The 21,270-nt window shown below is 37.2% G+C and overlaps 1 protein-coding gene across 1 annotated transcript in view; it reads left to right on the top strand.

Moving 5' to 3' along the window:
• The window catches only part of LOC110384245 (sodium channel protein para), an 86,802-nt gene that overhangs the window by 52,157 nt on the left and 13,375 nt on the right, over nt 1-21,270 (top strand). Inside the window, 22 exon segments of the mRNA XM_049846476.2 lie at nt 769-906; nt 1,313-1,419; nt 3,240-3,343; nt 4,692-4,871; nt 5,134-5,166; nt 6,785-6,940; nt 10,295-10,500; nt 11,277-11,405; nt 11,715-11,806; nt 12,121-12,333; nt 12,414-12,471; nt 12,553-12,697; nt 12,805-12,969; nt 13,153-13,458; nt 15,541-15,609; nt 16,228-16,471; nt 16,813-17,021; nt 17,235-17,343; nt 17,591-17,656; nt 18,958-19,235; nt 19,361-19,534; nt 20,634-20,796. Coding sequence (XP_049702433.2) covers nt 4,725-4,871; nt 5,134-5,166; nt 6,785-6,940; nt 10,295-10,500; nt 11,277-11,405; nt 11,715-11,806; nt 12,121-12,333; nt 12,414-12,471; nt 12,553-12,697; nt 12,805-12,969; nt 13,153-13,458; nt 15,541-15,609; nt 16,228-16,471; nt 16,813-17,021; nt 17,235-17,343; nt 17,591-17,656; nt 18,958-19,235; nt 19,361-19,534; nt 20,634-20,796 — 2,962 coding nt within the window. The 5' untranslated portion in view covers nt 769-906; nt 1,313-1,419; nt 3,240-3,343; nt 4,692-4,724.

Below are 21,270 nucleotides of genomic sequence, written 5' to 3' on the forward strand. Positions count from 1 at the left end.
GTATATAAGGATATTTTGACGCTAAGCGTCAAAATATCTTTGTTGTTATCTCTTCTAACATCTTATATTTTATGAGTTCAACTGTAGTTCCAGTTGTATTAGGTTTCAATATAGCAGTTCATTTACATTACATTACATGAATGTCAGTTTATTGTCCTGATACTGAACTAAAGTAATGGATTTGTAGCTTGCAGGTCTAGATTTTACATAAGTCTTACCTTATATAGCTACCTATCTGTATAAAACAGAAAGGTTAATGAGTCACTCATTACGATATCTCAGAAACAACAAATGCCAGGAGTTTCTGCACGTAGTTGTTTAGACGTAGGTGTTTACTGAGGCGAGATTTCCAAAAGGGTTGACATCGTTTTAATAGTAGAATACACGTCGGCGAAACCACTTTCGAAGCGTTTGCAGTGAATAATGAGGGACTTTTCATGGGGGTGCTTTTACTCCAAGATATGAACGTCAGTCCGTGTCAAACAGGTGCAAAGCATATTCTGTTTTAATCGAGCCAGTATGCCTTTGTAGAAAACGATTATCAAACATTGTTACTTCGTACATATAGCTCTGAAAAATGGTTGTGGTTTTCTTCATATATCAAACCAACTTCTATTTCTAAAGTTTAACTTACAAATTGTAAGGCAGCAGTCGAAGTCGGCTGCTTTATGTATAATAAGGTGTCACATCGCATAGGTTTGTCTCCATGTTATTTTCTCTTGAATTTTTCTATAAAAATTGATGCTTATGTTGTTGTTTGTCAAACAGACGCGGCTCAGGGCTGACGCAGATGTTGCGCGCGCGCAGAAGCTGGAGAGAGGAGCGCGCGCGGCCAGCGGGCGACGCGGCCACCATCCCGCGCGCCCTCTAGACCTACACACACCCCTAGGCACTGCACTATATACGGTACGGTTAACATACATTATTTATAGAACTTCTTTTAAGTATTATTAGGTCGGCATCATCACACGTCTGGTTGAGGACAGCTACTTATTTGCGATCAGCCGAAACGCAGTAGTCAGACCATCTCCATATTCTAGCCACATAGCAATGGCGGATTTTCCGAGTAGGTAATTTTCAAATGACAGTTGACAACAGCGGGTTCAAAAATAACGTTAAAAACCTAGCGACACCGCCCGTATGATCCGGAAAATTCGCTAGTATGAAAAGGCTGTTAGGGTGGAAAAAGAGTATGGGCAGTTCCATACTTTTTTTGAAGAAATTATTTTTGTGATTGTTCTATTTTTATGTTATGAATTGCAGATATTTTTAAACAACGGTAAATAATAAGTAATCTGTTGTTTTGTTACAGGTCGGTCATGAAAAATCTTGCCCATTTGCTGGCTGTCCCTATCAGCGATCACGTGGTAACTTTCATCTCTCTAGTAGCCGCGATCACACTGCTCTCGCGGACGACAGGTCAGTTACAGTCTCTTATTAATTAACTTTATTATTACTATATAGACACTGCTGATAACTTGAAACAGAGATAAGAACAATATCACTAATATAAGTAAACAAACTAACTGTCAACCGCGGTTTCTCGTGATCTGAAGTCATTTTTTTCCTGAAACCCTTATAAAGTTTTCTGCGTTATTTTATAAAAAGTTGAAATAAATAAGAAAATATTTGATTTGAAACGGGAATCTGTTTCAATTTATCGCCTCTTCAAGGGACTAATGCTAGTTATCTGTCATTTAAGGTTCCGTAGTTACAACCAAGGGGAAAGAATGTTTAAATCTTCTAATAAAAGGCATTCCGTGTTACTTGACTTAAGAGCTCCTCCCGACCTCATTTCACGGACCTTGAGACATTTCTGCTATTCCCTGTAGGAACAATAAAAAGAATGAAAGAAAGAAAACGAGAATACGCTTGTCTTGAATCTACTTGTAGTTCAGTAATCGATACTCTTGAAGTTTTGCAGTCTTGTGACATTTCTCCTTTCATTCCTGAATTTTCTTTCTGAGAAAACTCAATATTTAAGTCACATTTCGTTTTCAATGTACCTGATGTAGATACATTTGTATATCAAATAACAATTCGAAAGACTTTGTGATGACAAACAGTCTAAGTATCCTGTACTTACATTACTGCCATCCGATCGCAATTAATGCCTTAATATACGCGAAAACAGGAGTGGTATTAACAATTCTAATCGGACACCCACTCAGAATTGCAAATCCTTCTAATTTAGTTTGTGAGAAGTGAGGGTGAGTCGTACGCGACTGCTCTTAGTTCTTCCTGTACTCATATAGTTATATACACATACTTTAATGGAAATAAGGAAAAGTAGAAATAACATTGACTCCAAAAATTAATTTATTAGTTATCACATAGTTTATTCAATCAATCTAGAACTAACATCCCAAAGTGTGAAACGTTATAGCAGTCTATAACCAAAATCCTTTAAAACCAGGATTAGCTGTCATATTTGAGAAGCAATTTTAATAAAAATTCCAACCATAAAGTTTTGTTTACATTTTGATAATGCTAAGACAAGTTGGAACGTTAAGTAAATAACAGTATGATGAGGAATAAAACTGTTTACACACAAAATTAACGTTTTAAATATAGAATAGGCGCCGATACACGTGCTTCAAAGATCATATAACCTTGACAATGATTTGGATGACCAAAACAACCTTACATTTTTTATCACGTTTCTTACTTATCTTGAGGTAAAGGGCATTTATTTTTACACGTGTTTTAGAAAAAAGCGAGTAACTTTAAGAACAAAAAAAATGACGTAAGCCAAAGGTTGATAACCTTGTCATAACAACGAATGAGTAGGTATGCGTAAACTGTCTGCATTAGGTAATTGTCAAGTGCAAGGACGCATTATAATCATATTATTTATTTAAAACATACGCATTACAGTTTAACCAATTCGATAGTGGTGTCCACAATAGCTTTTACATCATATACTCACATCTATGTATTGGTATTTTATCATTTTCTCCAGCTGGAATTATCACTGTATAATTTTAGTCAATATTAAAATGACAGGTACACTATCACCATCAGCTAGCTGTACCTTTACAGATATCTTCTCATATAAAGATAACTTATTTAAATACCTACGCGTGTTTAAAAAGAAACTGTTTACATTGAAAACTGAAAGTGAAAATTCGTAATAGACCAGTTGTTTTAAGGAAACTGATGTTAATGTTGTCAGTTCTTTTATTGTTTTTTTCTTACAAAATAAAGCTTGTAGTAACTGTGTATATTCTGTTGTTCAGAAGGGCGGTCCGCCCGTAGGTGGTCGGCGGGAGAACGCGGGCGTAGAGCGTGCTGTCGCGCGCGTTTCCCGCACCACACGCACCCGCCCATTCACTGTTAGCAGGTAAACACACATTCAAATACTATCAAAAAACCCCATCCAAATCCAGTCAAAGTCCTCCTCCTCCCTCCTTTTTTTGCAGTTGGTTTAGAATAAGTACCAACTGCTTTTGCCTCATCATGCATGACAGAAAGATTTTTCCCAGTCATCCGTCTTGCAACACTTCACAAACCCAAGATTTACACTGTATCTTATGTAATTATAATTAAGATAAAAACAGAACAAACTTTGCATAACAGTTATGTAATGACACCAAATTATAAGGCACTGATAATGACCGCCTAAGAACAAAGAAATGCGTAGAGGTGTCACGAATGCGCACTGCGGGAAAACAAATTGTTCCTCCCGCATTGCGTAGAGTAGACGTCTAGGAAACACCGGATTACTTTAAAAGGGAATTGATTTTGGTAGCTCAAGTTCATCTTATTTAAGATAACAGAGTACTTCCACAAATGTGCATAAATAAGTAATTCTAGACAACTCGTACCGATAAAACTTGTGAAGGCAACATAAAAACTGGTCACAGATACCACAAAATAGTCCATAAGTTATTATTATTTGTACGAATATTAATCTTATATAAGCTATCCCAAAACGATAAAGAAAAGGAATAAAAATCCCCAAAGATAAGTAACGCACGATATAAAGAATGCCCTTGGCCTAGTTCGGTAAGGCACAAACATAGTCTTATACAGCCGAGGGGGCGATGTAAGAGAAATTATATTGTTGGTATTCCACATCTCATCGTCCTTCTTATGATTTGTATAAAGCCTATTTACGCCTCTTAAATGCGGAAATTAAGCTCATAGCTTAATTTCCGCAATAGCCTTGAAGTTTATTTTTATTAAGGGTGCCCTAATTTCTTTAGCCCCTAAATCTATTTGTTTAACCTAATATAACAAATTTTACATCGCTTTTTTTAAACAATTTGAACGATGTCGCTTCTTAATTATTTAATCTGCGGATATTGTGACCTCGCTAACAAATAATGGAAGATTTTTTAATATAGTCGCATTGCAACAGATAGTGCATGATCCTAAAAATAAAAAGTTCATTTAGAAAACTGTACACATTCAAATGATATAGCTAACCAGACTTTGAAAAAACGGAATCAAGGCCAAACTAGTCCACAAAAGAAATTAAGGCCGCATCAAGTTGCTTGTTCATCATTTTGGGTTAATGCCAACTATCGCAAATCGTTACTGCGTATTATTGCGATGGGGTGCTCTGCAAAGATTTTTGTGTTATGTAAAGCTTCATCTTTTAGGAGTATCTATTGCTAAAGAGCGGACCGTTGAAGTGTTCATTGTGTTTGACAATATTTTAATATCTTCTTTTTCCTGCAATGCAGTAGGCAGTTCACTCGGGGGGAGTTCGATAGACAATGTCCGAGGACTTGGACTCGATCAGCGAGGAAGAACGAAGCTTGTTCCGACCCTTCACAAGAGAGTCACTGGCCGCTATCGAAGCCCGCATAGCTGAGGAGCATGCCAAGCAAAAGGAACTCGAGAAAAAACGAGCGGAAGGCGAGGTGAGTATCAGTCTAGCACGGCCCGGCTGTCTGCGGCCAAATACACGTGTGTCGAGTGCTCAAAATATATCTAAAAGAAGAAACACTGTATTATTCATAGGTACAAAGTTATTCTGTTAATTGTGACACGAGTGATAAAATGTTAGCTAGCACACGAAGACTTCACAGTATCTACAATGTAACTAATTGTGTGGCACACACCAATGAGCAATACATACAAATCAAAGCAAAGGTCTGATGAATAATTTTTAAATTATTCCAGAACGATTTGGGGCGGACGAAAAAGAAAAAAGAAGTAAGAACGCTTGCTTGCCCCTTTTACCTTTTTACGGCTCGTTTTTATTAGAGAAAACTTTAAGCAAGTTATCGCTTTCACAAACGAAATTTCTTTCAACATGAAATATTGCAAGCTCCCACTAACATTGGCGCCACATTTGTTCAAGTGCGATAACTTGTAGTGCATTCTGATTTATGCATATTGACCGCATCTAAAGCATTTTCCTTAAACACATCGCTTTGTTGGCAAAGTATCTGCAAAGAACTGTGTTGACAAGTTTAGCTGTTACTCAACTGAAGGCACTGATGATGTAACGGAACCGTAACAGCTAATCTTACTGTAGAAAAGCGAAGGCTTGTCATGTTTATTTGCATTTCGACAAAGTAAATGTCCCCTTTCAAGTTAACGACAATAAAACAAAGAAATGCATAAACCGGATAGTTTGTCCCACCGATCATAAAAAGAGTATCTCCACCTCCTCTAGTTTTCAAAACAAACACGTTAATTCCCTGTTTAGATGATAGCAAAGCCTATAGTCAACCTTGAACCCGGTAATAGAATTGATTGAAAATTGAATTTGCGTAGTCAATGACCCTCTGATCCAAAAAAAATATCAATAGGAAATAGTCGATTTGGAATCCTCTAGTCTAACGGACAACTTGTAAATCGTAGGATCTCCAGTTATAATAAGCGTTAGTATTCAAGATACACCAGCACATAACATACCATTATCAAGCATTGCACAGGACTGGCTCATGTTCGTCACATCATCATCGACTGCCGTCATCTAGGTCTAGCATGGTGGCATCACCTAGCTAGCGTTTAGTGCATAATAGTTTACAATTAACAATTATTCAAATGAATATCAAGTTTTGTTGGTTATGATTCGTATTTTGTAACATGTTGAGCTTGCGCTAGTCACGCCTCCTATTCTGGGACCGTTTTCGAATACGAATCAGTTAGATACTCGATTTTCCTGATGTTTACACAGGCGAGCTATTCGAAAGTTTCCTCGTACATTCGGAATGGTAACATAATAGAGGGAATGTTTAAAAACAACTGCTTTTAGTAACGCCAGATACGCATCATAGTCACACAGACAGCAGCACTACACAAAATAAAATTAGCTTTAAGCGCCTTCACAAGACATGCTGACTCAATAACCGACTCGGAAATAATACTAGTTGTATGCCAACAGTATTATTACGAGTACATAGCGCATCAAGCTCATGATATGGTCTGTTACACTAGGCTTAAAGTAGGCTAGCTTGTTCCAGTCATTGAGTTTGGTACAATGACTAATCGTAAGTAAAAAATATCAGAAAACTGGACGAACGGTAAATGGGTAATCTATGTAGGTGATCAACACATTATTTTATTTATCTCATAGTCAATAGCAGATCCTAAGGTCAATGAACTGTATTTCATGTTTCCTTTTATGTAAATAAACGACCCTAATGTATTTATTTTTTTACAACCAAATATTTATCTCTTTAAAATCATGTGGACTTGGAACAACATTATAATAATGTTTTAATATTTCAAGGGCGTTCAAACCGGCTTCGGATCTGCCGTTGGCTTTTTAATGGATTCATGTTATATTTGATCTGGTACTAACGATGTTATGTCGACATAGGTGCGTTATGATGACGAGGACGAGGACGAAGGTCCTCAGCCGGACGCGACCCTGGAGCAGGGCTTGCCGCTGCCGGTGCGAATGCAGGGCACCTTCCCGGCGGAGGTGTCCTCTATACCCCTCGAGGACATCGACCCCTTCTATCATAACCAAAGAGTAAGTACTCCTGTAATCAGACTACATAGTGACGAGTGGCGAGCGGTACCAAAGCGCATATTAAATTAAGCTGAGGTTTACACGTGCCGCGGTACCTCTACAAACGTGATATCACAGTTTTTAAGTAGGGTCAGCGCACTCATCATTTGTGTGCCTTGGAATGGAAAAATTTAGTTTTTTGTCGTCTTATGTCGTACTAAATCCTAGAAGAATTGAAGTCAGATACTGTGATAAATATGAAAATTATCCAAAATTCCAAATAAAAATCTTTAACCAATTTTTTGTGCGCACTTTTTTTGTTATCAAGTAAAAAAATATATATTTTAAAAAATAAACAAACTCAAATTTTCACGTGAAAAATATTTAAAATCTTATTGATAGCTACTTAATTGATTTATAGGTACAGATAATTTCGGTACCTAAATTATTTAATCCTTTCAATTGTCATTGCTTATGTAACGCAAATAAGCGATATAAAAACTGCAAGTCATGTTTAATAGCCATTTATTTGGATAACATGTTGCTTTGAGATAAAAAAATAACGTCAATATAACGATGACCATCATCAGCCTATCGCAGTCCACTGCTGGACATAGGCCTCTCCAAGTGCACGCCACTGAGATCGATTTTCGGCTACTCGCATCCAGCTCCTGCCAGCCGTCTTGCGCAAGTCATCACTCCACCGTGCCTGAGGACGTCCTACACTACGCTTGCCGAGGCGTGGTCTCCACTCTAGAACTCGTTTACCCCAACGGTTATCGGTTCTTCGGCTAATATGGCCAGCCCACTGCCACTTCAGCTTGCTGATTCGGTGGGCTATGTCGATGACCTTGGTTCTCTGACGGATTACCTCATTTCTGATGCGATCCCTCAGAGAAATGCCAAGCATAGCCCTTTCCATAGCCCGCTGAGCGACTTTAAACTTGTGGACCAGCCGTACCGTCAGTGTCCACGTTTCGGCTCCGTAAGTCATGACAGGTAGGACGCACTGATTGAAGACTTTCGTCTTTAGGCACTGTGGGATCGACGATGTTAGGACTCGACGTAGCTTCCCAAATGCAGCCCAACCCAACTGAATTCTCCTATTCACCTCGTCCTCAAAGTTGTTTCTACCTAACTGCAATGTCTGCCCGAGGTATACATATTTCCGAACAACTTCGAGAACGGCGCCGTGTATCGCAATCGGTTCCGGTAGAACATGTTCATTGAACATGACCTTGGTTTTGTCCAAGTTCATCCGTAGGCCGATGCGTAGAGAAGATTCAGCCAGGTCGTTCAGCATTTGTTGTAGGTCCTGCAGCGTTTCTGCCATGATGACGATATCGTCAGCAAATCGCAAGTGAGAGTAACGATGACCGTACATTTTAAATTTTGCGATCTCATAATGATTTGGCAGAAAACGTGATACCTTAAAGAAGAAAAAAAACTGGTCGTCTGTTTGTCTGTGGTTTATTTATTGACCACTACATTAGGCATTAAAATCGCAGTTATATAATAAAAATACGATAAATTCAGCGTGATAATGCAAGTTATTGAAAACATAATTGTTTAGCCAAAAGGTCATCTTGCTATGCACAGAACTAACACTGTAGGAATAAATAATAGGTCGCTACGCTTTCTATGTCATTAAGTTTCGCCGATTGTACAGATTGCATTTACCGTTACTTTATCACGAATGACTTAGAAAGTTGCTTTTTATTCGCTAAAAAATATTCTGAAATTACTTTCCTTACAGTTGTTTTAAAATGCATAGATGCAATTTTTATAATACATATAATGTTAGATGAGGTTTATCGTAACACACCTGCGTTAATTAACTGCCTACTATATAAAAGCCTGTTTAAATATTTGTATTGTAAAATATTGATTATTTCACAGACGAATCAAGGTGTTAATCCTAAAGACAGATAATAAAACGTGCAGCAATCGTAATAACTTTGATAACATGTTACTGGTGGCTTTTGATAAAAACTTAATAACTTTGATAAATAAATAACAAGAAACATTTTTGTTTAGTGATAGCAATTTATACGCCTTATGTATAAAGACAAAACAAAGCATGTTGGTTGGTACCTGTAACTTCAAAATTCGATGGTTTCGTAGATTTTGAATTAAGGTTGACGTTTTCTTAGAGTTATGCTTCTAATTTATTATTCAATAAAAAAACGTGTTGTTATCGAAGGACGAACCTTGTTTATATTTCTTTACTGTCTGTTTGTGATTGGTCGAATCATTACGGATGTTGTATAACGGAGTTCGAATGGTTTAAAAAAAAAAGAGTTATCTTGTAACGTTGTTAAAAGCATAAAATGTGAGTTGAGGCTTGCAAAAATTTAGAAAAAATTCAAATAGGTATTTGGTATAGTGAAGGTCCTTGTAACACATGTAGTTTTCTACTAGTGTCTTCTAGACAATATATGTATCTAAAATTATCTAAAGTTACGTATCACAGAGCGGTCATTGACCCCTAATTAAGAATATTGAATGAGATAAAATAAATGAGAATGAAGCTTATAGAGATGGCACTAGTCCATTTTGACTTTAAGTTTCACTCATAAATTAAATAATGCATAAAATTGTAAGTTTATAATTAAATCATTAACGTTTAGTATACAAGGTTTTCGCAGTTTCTTTCTTTTCCTAAAAGATAATTAGGTATACTTGCTGATTTATAGCCTGACAGAATCCTGACATAAAAATTAAAACATACCTTTTCTGTTTTTTTAGTAATCATTCAAAGCAGACATTTTAATTAATTTTAATACAAAAAATATGTACTGGAAATGGAATAAAAATAAAAGGACTCTTGAAATGCCAAATGTCTTTTTTTGTTTAGAGTAAAGTTTCGTCAAGGTAACTTGGCTGCACTAACATTGAAGTCAGAATAATCCTTCAAATGTCAAGAAAAAGTTTAAAAAAGTGTTCAAATATAATTCAATTAATTTAATTATTTTCCTGTTAGGCCAAAACTTTTTGCGAAAAGCGATAAGATGGGTCATTACTTTTTAAACTATCTGTAGAGATAGATGTTTTTATTAGAAAATCATTATTTGCCAGTTCAGGATGACACGTATCCTCAAATATTTCCATTCACAAAAAGCAAAATTGCACCTGCTAATTTATCTATTTACAAATTGCAAGTCATACAAACAATTCCTAAGCAAGGTTTGTTTGGGATACCTGACAGTCAAATGTTTTATCTATTTCAATTAAACCGAAGAAAAACAAATAAGTATGACTATTTTGTGAATAAGAAGACCATATTCATTTCAAAACAACATTGGTACCGCTCATGTCGTCCTACTTAGCTGAGCATGCAGTGCTAACACTAACGAGCTTGTCGTTTTGTTCCAGACCTTCGTAGTCATAAGCAAGGGTAAAGATATCTTCAGATTTTCGGCCACCAACGCCTTATGGATACTAGACCCATTCAATCCTATAAGAAGAGTGGCGATATACATTCTAGTACATCCTTTGTTCTCGTTGTTTATCATTACCACAATTCTAGTCAACTGTATTCTTATGATAATGCCTACGACGCCAACCGTCGAAAGTACTGAGTGAGTATACTTTCTATTGTTACACATTTTTTCAACATCTAAGTTAGATAAATTCGATTACGAATTTCAATTTACAATTTTGAAATACCACCGGACGACAGAACATATCCTTTATTAGGTTCTAGAATATTAGTAGAGTGCACGCTAGTTTCAAAATTGTTAGTGTTTCAGCTAGATTCCAATTGATATAATCAATATTTAGATAAACGGACGTAAATTATTAGAAATTATTGTTTATAGTAAATTATTGGAGAACATTTATAATATAAAACATGTATATTTTATACATAGTTATCCTGAATCGCTTTAGACAGGCGTTTAGAGAATTAAAATTTTCCCTGGCTGTAACGACCAAAATTCATGTTCATTTATGTCAAAGTATTTATTCCGAATTTTACTAGACACCATTTTTTGTTACATTTAACTAAGAAAACACGTGTGTGCTATAAAGTTTTCATGACAAAATAATACCAGTGATTCCATTGTTCAGATCAGTTTTTCATGTGAACTCATGTGAAACTGCAAACCCTCTCATTATCTGTACATATTATATACATCCGTTTTATTATTATATTGGATTTAGAAGTATTACTTACATTTATTATACATATAATATTACGTTACGTACATTTTATTAGAAATAATGTCTTGTTCATACATTTACCTACCATCTCTTACAAGTTGAGATGATGAACTAATATACTGTATCTCATATTATAGAAATGTTTGTTATTATTTTACGAGTGGCGTTCCTCAGTGGAGGTGAATTTTTCCAGAGTTATCTTTACCGGGATCTACACGTTTGAATCAGCGGTGAAAGTAATGGCCAGGGGTTTCATACTACAGCCATTCACATACCTTAGAGATGCATGGAATTGGCTTGACTTCGTAGTTATAGCTTTAGCGTGAGTAGTAGACAATTTTATTGAATTATGTAGAAAGTTAAAATCGTTGAATTGTAGATTATATATCGGTATATATTTGATGTCTCATATCTAGTTATTGATAGAAAATTTTGTAATAATCTAGACGAGCAGTTGAAGAATTAAAGAAAGTCTAAAATTCTGAATTTGACTGTAGAGTTCAAGACGAAGACAATATAAAAAGTTTCCTCATATTAAAAATATATGGGAACTATGGATTAGAGTATTGTGAGTAGTGTTGTAGTGATGTATATTAACGTAGATGTTGTTGTTGTGGGTGTCTGTTTCCAGTTATGTGACGATGGGCATAGATCTCGGCAACTTGGCCGCTCTCAGAACGTTCAGGGTACTCCGAGCGCTCAAAACTGTGGCCATCATACCGGGTAATCATTATATACTATGTCTTTCTATTGTAATACTATAAAATAGATGTAAAAGTACGTATGTAGTGACTTGAATATATAGAGAAAGTTATTTAGGTACTAGATACAAAAGTTTTAATTGTGTTACTAGAATACTTACTGCATTGTTTAATTTTGAAAGTTTTATCGACGGTTTTGTATTTTAAATCTTCTTCTTGTAGAAATAGCAACTACTCAAGAAGAATCCAAGTCTTATTTGTGGTAGGAATGAATTTTACCTGTAGCGTAACCATAGCGTAAACTGAGCACTATATGAGTGTGTTTGTGACACCCAGGTTTGAAGACGATCGTCGGCGCCGTCATCGAGTCAGTGAAGAATCTGAGAGATGTGATAATCTTGACGATGTTCTCACTGTCCGTGTTTGCGCTGATGGGCCTACAGATCTACATGGGAGTGTTAACGCAGAAGTGTATCAAGGTGTTCCCGGAAGACGGCTCCTGGGGTAACCTCACCGATGAGAACTGGGAGAGGTTTTGCCAGAATGAGAGTAAGACATATTGACAAACAAAAGAACAAACGTTTCTATTAAACGTAATGGTGTCATACTTAACATTCTCTTTATTTCAGCCAACTGGTATGGGGATGGAGGGGAATATCCACTTTGTGGAAATTCATCAGGAGCAGGGTAAGAAAACCTTTTAACTTCTTAGAAAATATTTGTGCCTAAGCTGTGTTAATTTTCTAACCATTATGCCATTGTTTTCAGTCAATGTGAACCCGGATATGTCTGTCTGCAAGGCTATGGACCGAACCCTAACTACGGATACACGAGTTTCGATACGTTTGGTTGGGCTTTCTTGTCAGCTTTCCGCCTCATGACACAGGATTATTGGGAGAATCTCTATCAATTGGTCAGTAACTTCACCAATAAGATACCTAACACTTCCCAGTTCAGTTATTCTTTATTAAAAAATATGTGATCAATTTGGACTTATACTTAAATTGTTACTGTTTGAAGGTGCTGAGGTCAGCGGGGTCATGGCACGTACTGTTCTTCGTAGTGATCATCTTCTTGGGCTCGTTCTATCTCGTGAACTTGATCTTAGCCATCGTCGCCATGTCGTACGACGAGTTGCAGAAGAAAGCGGAAGAAGAGGAACAGGCCGAGGAGGAAGCTCTCAGGGTGAGTAGTTCACGCTAGTGCACGATAAGATGATGCACTTTGAATACGATTGTGTTTAATCTTTTGTTCTATCCCGTCCTTGTGGTCCTTTTATCAGGGCATTGTTACATATAATATTTCTTCTTACGAGCAAAGATGAGATCGAAAGTTGGGATTGATATGTTTTGTGTGTGTGTGTGTCAGGAAGCGGAACAGAAGGCAGCGGCGCGCGCGGACAAACAGGAGGCACGAGAGGCGCACGCGCGCGAGGCGGCGGCGGCAGCACAGGCGGCCGCCTACGCCGAGGCACACCCCGCCAAGTCCCCCAGCGACTTCTCCTGTCAGAGCTACGAGCTGTTCGTCAACCAGGAGCGCGGCAACCAGGACGACAATACCCGCGAGCGCATGTCCCTCCGTAGCGACCCCTTCCAGGACTCGGTGAGCACTCAGCCCGCGCACAAGCCCGACCCGCACCACGACTCCGCACGCCGCCCCAGGAAGGTCAGCATGGTGAGTATGCGCCGCAATACACGCATCGCCTCGCTGACAATGATTCCTTCACACAACTTCACTGTTTATAATAGCTGCAACTATTTCGTTACCGAACGCGATTGTTTCATTTAAATTCCTACAGTAACTTGCAGTTTTCAGAATAATTTTCCTATAATCTTATTTGACAGCACATCCGTTTACAAATTAACTAAGTATTTAACGGCTCAACTGATTGCCACTGATTACCCTGTCGAGCCAGTTAGACTATTTTGAGTCTTATTGGAATTTGATTAATATTGTTATGAATTATTGTCAGTCGAGCAGTATCTTTTCAACTTGACCCTAAGAATAACACGCCGCTTAATGCAAATAGTCGTACGTTCCTCAAAGAGAAGCTTATTTCACTCTTATATCACTCTCATCATCATTAGCACTGTCAGTTTACTTACTCAAGTTGAAAAGAACTATTTATTATTCTGTGTTTACCGCTAAGCTTATTCTATTTTTTTGGTGATGTCCAATGTTCTTTAAACGCTAGTGCAAATATGCAGATGATTTAAGTGTCTTAGATCTGTCCTATTAGAATTCATAGATTCTTCTATGTATCGCTATCTGAATATTTGCAATGATTAATTTTTATTTTCCTCAATATGTAAAACTCTGTGATCTTCTGTCATATCAGATCTTCAAATGTCTTGAAGCATGCATATTTAGTTACATCTCTGTTGAAAGCTATACTTTCCATATAGATGCATCTGTAACATTCTGTTTGACATTTATCTGTGCTCATCTAAACACCTGGTTCATTGACCCCCATGTGAACCCACTCATTAGGCCTAACATTCACGACTGTACAGCACAGATAGATGCTACAAGAGACGATACTATACTTACATACATACTTAGATACATTACATATTTCCTCAATTAGATCATATTTTTCAGTTTCTATACAATTATTATTAGTAAGCACGAAGAATGTTTAATTTACAAAGTTTATTTTTATTTATTACAAGATTGCAATAAAGATTCCTTTACCACTGTCATTGAATATAAATAACTGTGGAAAAATTATGAATGTTGTTAGCATGGTTCCTAGAAGTTGCATATTTGCTCATTGAATGATGCACTGTAGTTCACTTTAGTTCTACAGTTGTTCTCCAATAATATTTCTTTCAAGCGAGCGCTAAATTAGTATCATCCATAATTTGCGTATTCATGATATCAGTTAATCGATACCAACATCCATATTTGAAGACCACATGTCGATGACAAAGGATTGATTCTAAGAAATAATATTGGAGAGAATGAGTCTATTGTCATGGTAGATTGTTTCTTTTGCAATGTGAGTGTTGACGAACGGGCCGGGCCGAACTGAACGTATCGACGATGAAGAGGTAGGTTCAGTCAAAGTATATTATCAATAAAACTGACCATATTAATATTGAAGTAACATTTGATTCCTCAATTTCGATTAGCGACATGCGGAGGCTTCAATATTCGGACGAACAAAGGAACAGTCGTCATGACTATAGATGTAGATAAATGAAGTAAATAGCTACGATAGGACTATGACTTAGTCGTATGCAGATGTGCATGTGAACCCCACAATACTTCATGTGTTTATAAACAAAGTTACTTGACTAACTGTTGCTTTCACTCATTACCATCATCGCTACTTCTTATCGTATTTCTTTCTACAATAAGAGTTTTATACAGCATCCTCATCTTTTTATTTTCATCCTTATACTTTTTTTCTTATGGATGCCAAAATGAAAGGAAAATTCTTATTGTAAATATTTGTAATATCTTAGGCGTTTTGAATTTGATCTCATCTAAAGCTAGTGACACATTACTCGTAGACATCAACAAACCTGTCGTATCACAAGAGTAATTTTGTTTCTATCACGAGTCTCGCTTCTAAGCTGCAATGTTCAGTTTTTATTTATTGTATGCCATTTTGGTTTGTTTTGTTTGTAATCTGTGTACAATGGCATTGCCTATTCTCCGTCCTTTTATCCTATTTGTTGGATGCTAGATATTTAATCGTTATAAGTTCTTTAAATGTAATAAACTCGAAATTTTGTTTGTGTATTGAAGGTCCCCCACCCTGAACGCATAAATAAAATCAGCCAGTTACCATATGGGCCACTGCGCGAGGGCTCACAGGTTTGTCCTTCAATCCTCATTGGTGTTTGTGATCCCCTACCTCTTCCTTACAATAGGATTAACTCCACTTTTATTTTCTCTGTTTAGCTCTAATACCTCTTACTTGACTATTAGTGGTAACCTGTATCTTCCACGTTCTTTTGCAGTGATTCATATTATTTGAAATATTAAGGTAACAAAGAATTTATTTTCGCCCTAAATATACCAAGTAGACCATTAATTGCACCAATCATTTTCTTTACTTCATTATCTTTTACTTTTCTGTATTCCTCAATTTCTCTGTTTAATTTCTTGCTATTGTTTATCAGCACATGAAAGTAAATAAATCATTAACATAAAGTAACATTTAGGAACATCTACTTACTTCAAAAAGCTTAAAGCCAAAGCCTCTGCAGCCGGTTCAATAGACTTTAATACTTAGCGAAACCTTTCTTGGGGATAATCAACTATAGTGTCAACTAGTTAAAGCTACTCGATCTGAATTGAGGAAAAATATGTAAATGCAGGATATTTGAAATTTGCAATTGTAATAAATTAAAAAATATGTTTAAACTCAAGTAGGATGATACGTTATTAAGTGTGTTGTGTAAGTATTTTGAATGTGTGATGTGGGTACAGGCTTCGTTATCACTGCCTGGATCGCCGTTCAATTTGCGGCGAGGTTCGCGGGGCTCGCACCAGATGGCGCTGCGGCCGAACGGGCGGGCTCGCTACCCGCCCGGCGCGGACCGCAAGCCGCTCGTGCTGTCCACCTACCTGGATGCGCAAGAGCATCTGCCTTACGCCGACGACTCCAACGCCGTCACCCCCATGTCTGAAGAGAACGGTGCTATCATTATTCCAGTTTACTACGCTAATTTAGGTCAGTATTGACTACCAATATTAATTGGACCTATAATTACCTACCGGACCTGTACCATTACCTTGAAATGGTATATCTGCCCTGAAATAAATCTAATCTGATATTTTGTAGGTACAGCATGAGTTTAAGTTCCTACAGCAGCGATTGTCCAAAGTTCAGTCATGACATCACATTTTTTAAACAACTGATCCTAATCACTCATAATTTTCCAAATATGTCAAAATTTGATACGTTCACATGACTCGTTGCTATTTCCTTTCAAAGATATAATTAATTACGCAATTAGGTATTTTGTAATAAGTATGTACCTTTAACGAATTGCAACAACACGGATGTCGCAGGTTCTCGTCACTCGTCGTACACATCGCATCAGTCGCGGCTATCGTACACGTCGCACGGCGACCTGCTGGGCGGCGGCAAGGCGCAGACCAAGGAGGCGCGCCTACGCAACCGATCCGCGTCGCGCAACCATAGTGTGACGTCACAGCCGCACGGGTACCCGCTGCCCGGACAAGACTTCTCGCTAGCCTCCCGCCCACTTAGAGAATATGTACGTATGCCAGTTATATTGTTATAATTTTATTTGTCAATGGCAATCACTGAAAAGGAAATTCATTTCGGAAAAACATTCTCCTAGTAGTCCAATTCATTTAATTCCAACGAGAAATCTTATTTAATGATCTTTTCGATCATCTACTAATATCTAGTTAGAATCGGCCGTGTCATGAATCGTGTAAGAAAATCTTCAATTGGCTTGTTCTAGGAAATGAGTACGACTGAATGCACAGATGAAGCTGGAAAAGTGTTAAAACCTTCGACTGACAACCCGTTCATAGAATCTTCGCAGCAACCAAACGTAGTGGACATGAGAGGTACGATACTAAATTACTATTCAAATAAACAATTAGAACCTTAGAACTGTTATTAAAAATAAGCAAGGAGATATCACCTGTATTTGTTGATTAATAACATGATAAAACCTTGAATATCTGTAAGCTCTTTAATTTACGTCGTTATGCACATAAAGCTGTAGCTGATATTAAAAAAAAAACATCGATTAATTACCTGATAAGTCGACAAATACTTTATTTTATATCATATTTACTGATAATGTTTCAGATGTTATGGTACTGAACGAAATCATCGAGCAAGCGGGCCGCCAGAGTCGAGCGAGCGATCAGAACGGTACGACACACACTTGTATGTTAACGCAGAAGACAAACGCTCTCCGCATTCTACTTTATTTTATCAATATTCGATGTTTATCTCGCTTTTTAACAAACCTACAGTTTATTAAATAAAGATAAATAAACAGAGAATCTTGTACACAAACACTAACAGATCACACTTGACCGGTATTTGCTCATTATGCAACAAAAAAGCATAATTGGCAAAAGAAGACAACAAAATATTTGTGGATGTCATTTATCGGCGATGAGCCGATGCAAATAGAGTATTGCACTCGCACGCACATTTAGTTGAAGAAAAATACTGAAAAGTTGGAAAGGAAACATATTTTTGTGAGCACAAAAACCTACATTGAAAATCGAAAAATCTTCATGTAATAGGATAAAGATAATTTTTTTCTTCGACTGCCTACACGAGTGTTGAACTGTAGTTGCCTAACATCCTACTTTGCGAACATACATTATCCTACAACGTTGATTACACTTACATGTGTTACACTGTAGTTGTACCATTTGCAACGTATTTTTATTCCACGCTTTTTGCACCAGTCTGATTTTCATAAATGCACCAATTTATGTTGCTGATAACTTCAATAACCTATTGAAGTTTTGTGTTTTTGCATGACTTCTGACCACGCATTCTGCTAGATATCTATCAATATTAGAAAGACAACACCAGTAATGAGTATTTATTAATCATTCCGTACGACGTTGAAAACGAATAAAATTAAGTATTAATATTGAAAGAAGTATCATGCAAAAAGCTTGAGAGTTGCTTAAATCACTATCTGTATGGATAGCCACGATATTCATATTTTTTGATCTGCGGGAGTCAAACCGGTTGAGATAAGCTCAATATCATCCATGAGCATTTCAAGTAGTTAAGCGAAATAAGCTTAAGAGCATTGGAGAGTATTCCGAGTATCAGTCACCGCTAGTACTGTTTGAGTTTGATTTGCACGACGATTCCTGGCACCGGGTGTGATCGATATTCTTGTAGAGTATCTGGGACCAGCACCGAGTGTCACAAGTTTGCGCAACCCTTCTATCATTTGTAGATAAATGACAGCCAGCAAAACAGCAAAAAATATGGATATTGGTGACTAGATCTTAAGACTGTTAAAGTTCCAATAAAAGAATGAATTGGCAATCAAATCTAAAAGAACAAACAGCAATCAACTCCATCTTTTATTGGAAACCAATCTGATTGTAATCGAAATAATGAGCGAATACTAACAAAATTGTTTCTCTCTCTCTAACACACACACACGCACACTGGTGGTAAACGGGACGCAACAGTGTCAGTGTACTACTTCCCAACAGCGGAAGACGATGAGGATGGGCCCACGTTCAAGGAGAAACTCCTCGAGTGCCTGATGAAGGCGATAGACTTCTTCTGTGTGTGGGACTGCTGTTGGTTGTGGCTGGAGTTTCAGAAATACGTGGCGCTACTTGTGTTCGACCCCTTCGTGGAGTTGTTCATCACCCTGTGTATCGTAGTGAACACGCTGTTCATGGCGCTCGACCACCACGACATGGACAAAGATATGGAGAGAGCGCTCAAAAGTGGCAACTATGTAAGTACTGCTTTAATTCCACTACTCATGCATGATACTGATTAAGAAGTCACACCCATAAGGCTATCATAATCTGAAGCTATATGAAAATAGTGTTTGCATTGAAAGTTTAAATCTGTTTTCAGTTTTTCACTGCTACATTCGGAATAGAAGCCATGTTGAAATTAGTAGCTATGAGCCCTAAGTTTTACTTCCAAGAGGGTTGGAATATATTTGACTTTATCATTGTGGCCTTATCACTGTTGGAGTTGGGATTGGAAGGAGTTCAGGGTTTGTCAGTGTTGCGTTCCTTTCGTTTGGTATGTATTGCTCTTACTGGTTTATTGAACTGTTTAAATAAGTATCCATCAATCAATTTCATTCACGTGTCAATATCAATACTTTATTCTATTTTCTTCTTTCATTTGTTTTGAATATTTTATTTGCTATACATACATCTATTAATGTGACCTTCATGCTTGGTGTAATAATGTCTATGTTTGATTTTCTTTCATTGTTAACTTTGTTTACATCGCCCCACCTCATAAATCACTCGTAATATTAAGACTGATACTAACATTAACCCAACTTATGTATAAATGTGGTGAAATATTTTCAGCTACGTGTATTTAAACTGGCCAAGTCTTGGCCGGCGCTAAACCTAATTATATCCATAATGGGTAGGACGGTGGGAGCTTTAGGGAACTTGACCTTTGTACTTTGCATCATTATATTCATATTTGCGGTGATGGGGATGCAGTTGTTTGGCAAGAACTACACAGGTTCTAATTTAAAAGAAAATTTAGCATCTCTAATTAATGAATTAAGCTTCATTATTAATTATTCAGCTTCACACAACAGAAATTTTTACACTGGGCTTGATTCAACATTATTTTCATGACGGACTGATGAGTCCTTGCTGTGGCTTTATAACACGGAATGTGGCTCAGAAACGCAGGCGAGCCTGAAACGAGACACGTTATAAAGCTATGCCACGCAGCTTCAGATCATAATTATTTAAGCTTTGCATCGAGTAACATAGATTTGACTTGCAGCTTCGCTTCCGAAGGGTACTTTGATGCATCAGGTCGTCTACTGATGGGATCTATGTCGTTATAAGAGACAAGTACAAAAATTAGAACCTAAACATTCAAACAATATCAAAAAAATGTTATCGATCCAAAAGCTCTCACGATAAAATAACATAAATCCCACTCATACAGAAATAATTCTGTGCACATCGATAGGTAACTCGAGCACACATTTGCTAATGTAAGGCCCCCAATCACTCACGGCACGCACTGCAACTGGTGGCACCTGGTGACTGATTGAGGGTCGAGGAAGGGTTCTGCAGTAGCATAGGTGAAGCGCCGGTAAGCGAGCTTGTGTGACGCCTTGTATCACAATTTGTAATTGCAGCTTCGAGTATTCAAATTGGCAAAGTCATGGCCGACACTTAATTTACTCATCTCCATAATGGGTAGGACAATGGGTGCCTTGGGCAACCTGACCTTCGTATTGTGCATCATTATTTTCATATTTGCGGTGATGGGTATGCAACTATTCGGGAAAAATTACGTGGGTAAGTGTAATTGGTGGGAGTGTTGCATGTACATTGGTGTTTGATTGGAGATGTTGACTGTTGGTTCGCGGCGGCGGCGCCCGGTCTCATGCACCAAATATACTTCAACACACTCCGACTTTTCGATCTCTTCCTAATAATCCCTACAAAAACTTAATTTCACACCATGTAAAGCGATTTCTTTAAGAAAATACTGTACGACTTTTTATTTGTAACGTTCTAAAAACTAAATCATAAGCAAGTTAGTTCATTAAGACAAAATTCTCAAAATTTTCATCTCAAATGTTTACTTCGTTGTCCAATGCAATATCTAAACTTTTATTTGATTTATTGATGCGAGTTAAATTAAAAAAAAAAACTGCCTGCTATTTTTCGGTATTATTATATTTCGGGTTTCCACAAAATTACACACGATGAAAATTAGAACAAATTGACCGAAACATTAACATCACAATTGTTGAAGTATATTTTGTG

Source organism: Helicoverpa armigera, chromosome 17, assembly GCF_030705265.1.
Source record: "Helicoverpa armigera isolate CAAS_96S chromosome 17, ASM3070526v1, whole genome shotgun sequence".
NCBI lineage: Eukaryota > Metazoa > Arthropoda > Insecta > Lepidoptera > Noctuidae > Helicoverpa > Helicoverpa armigera.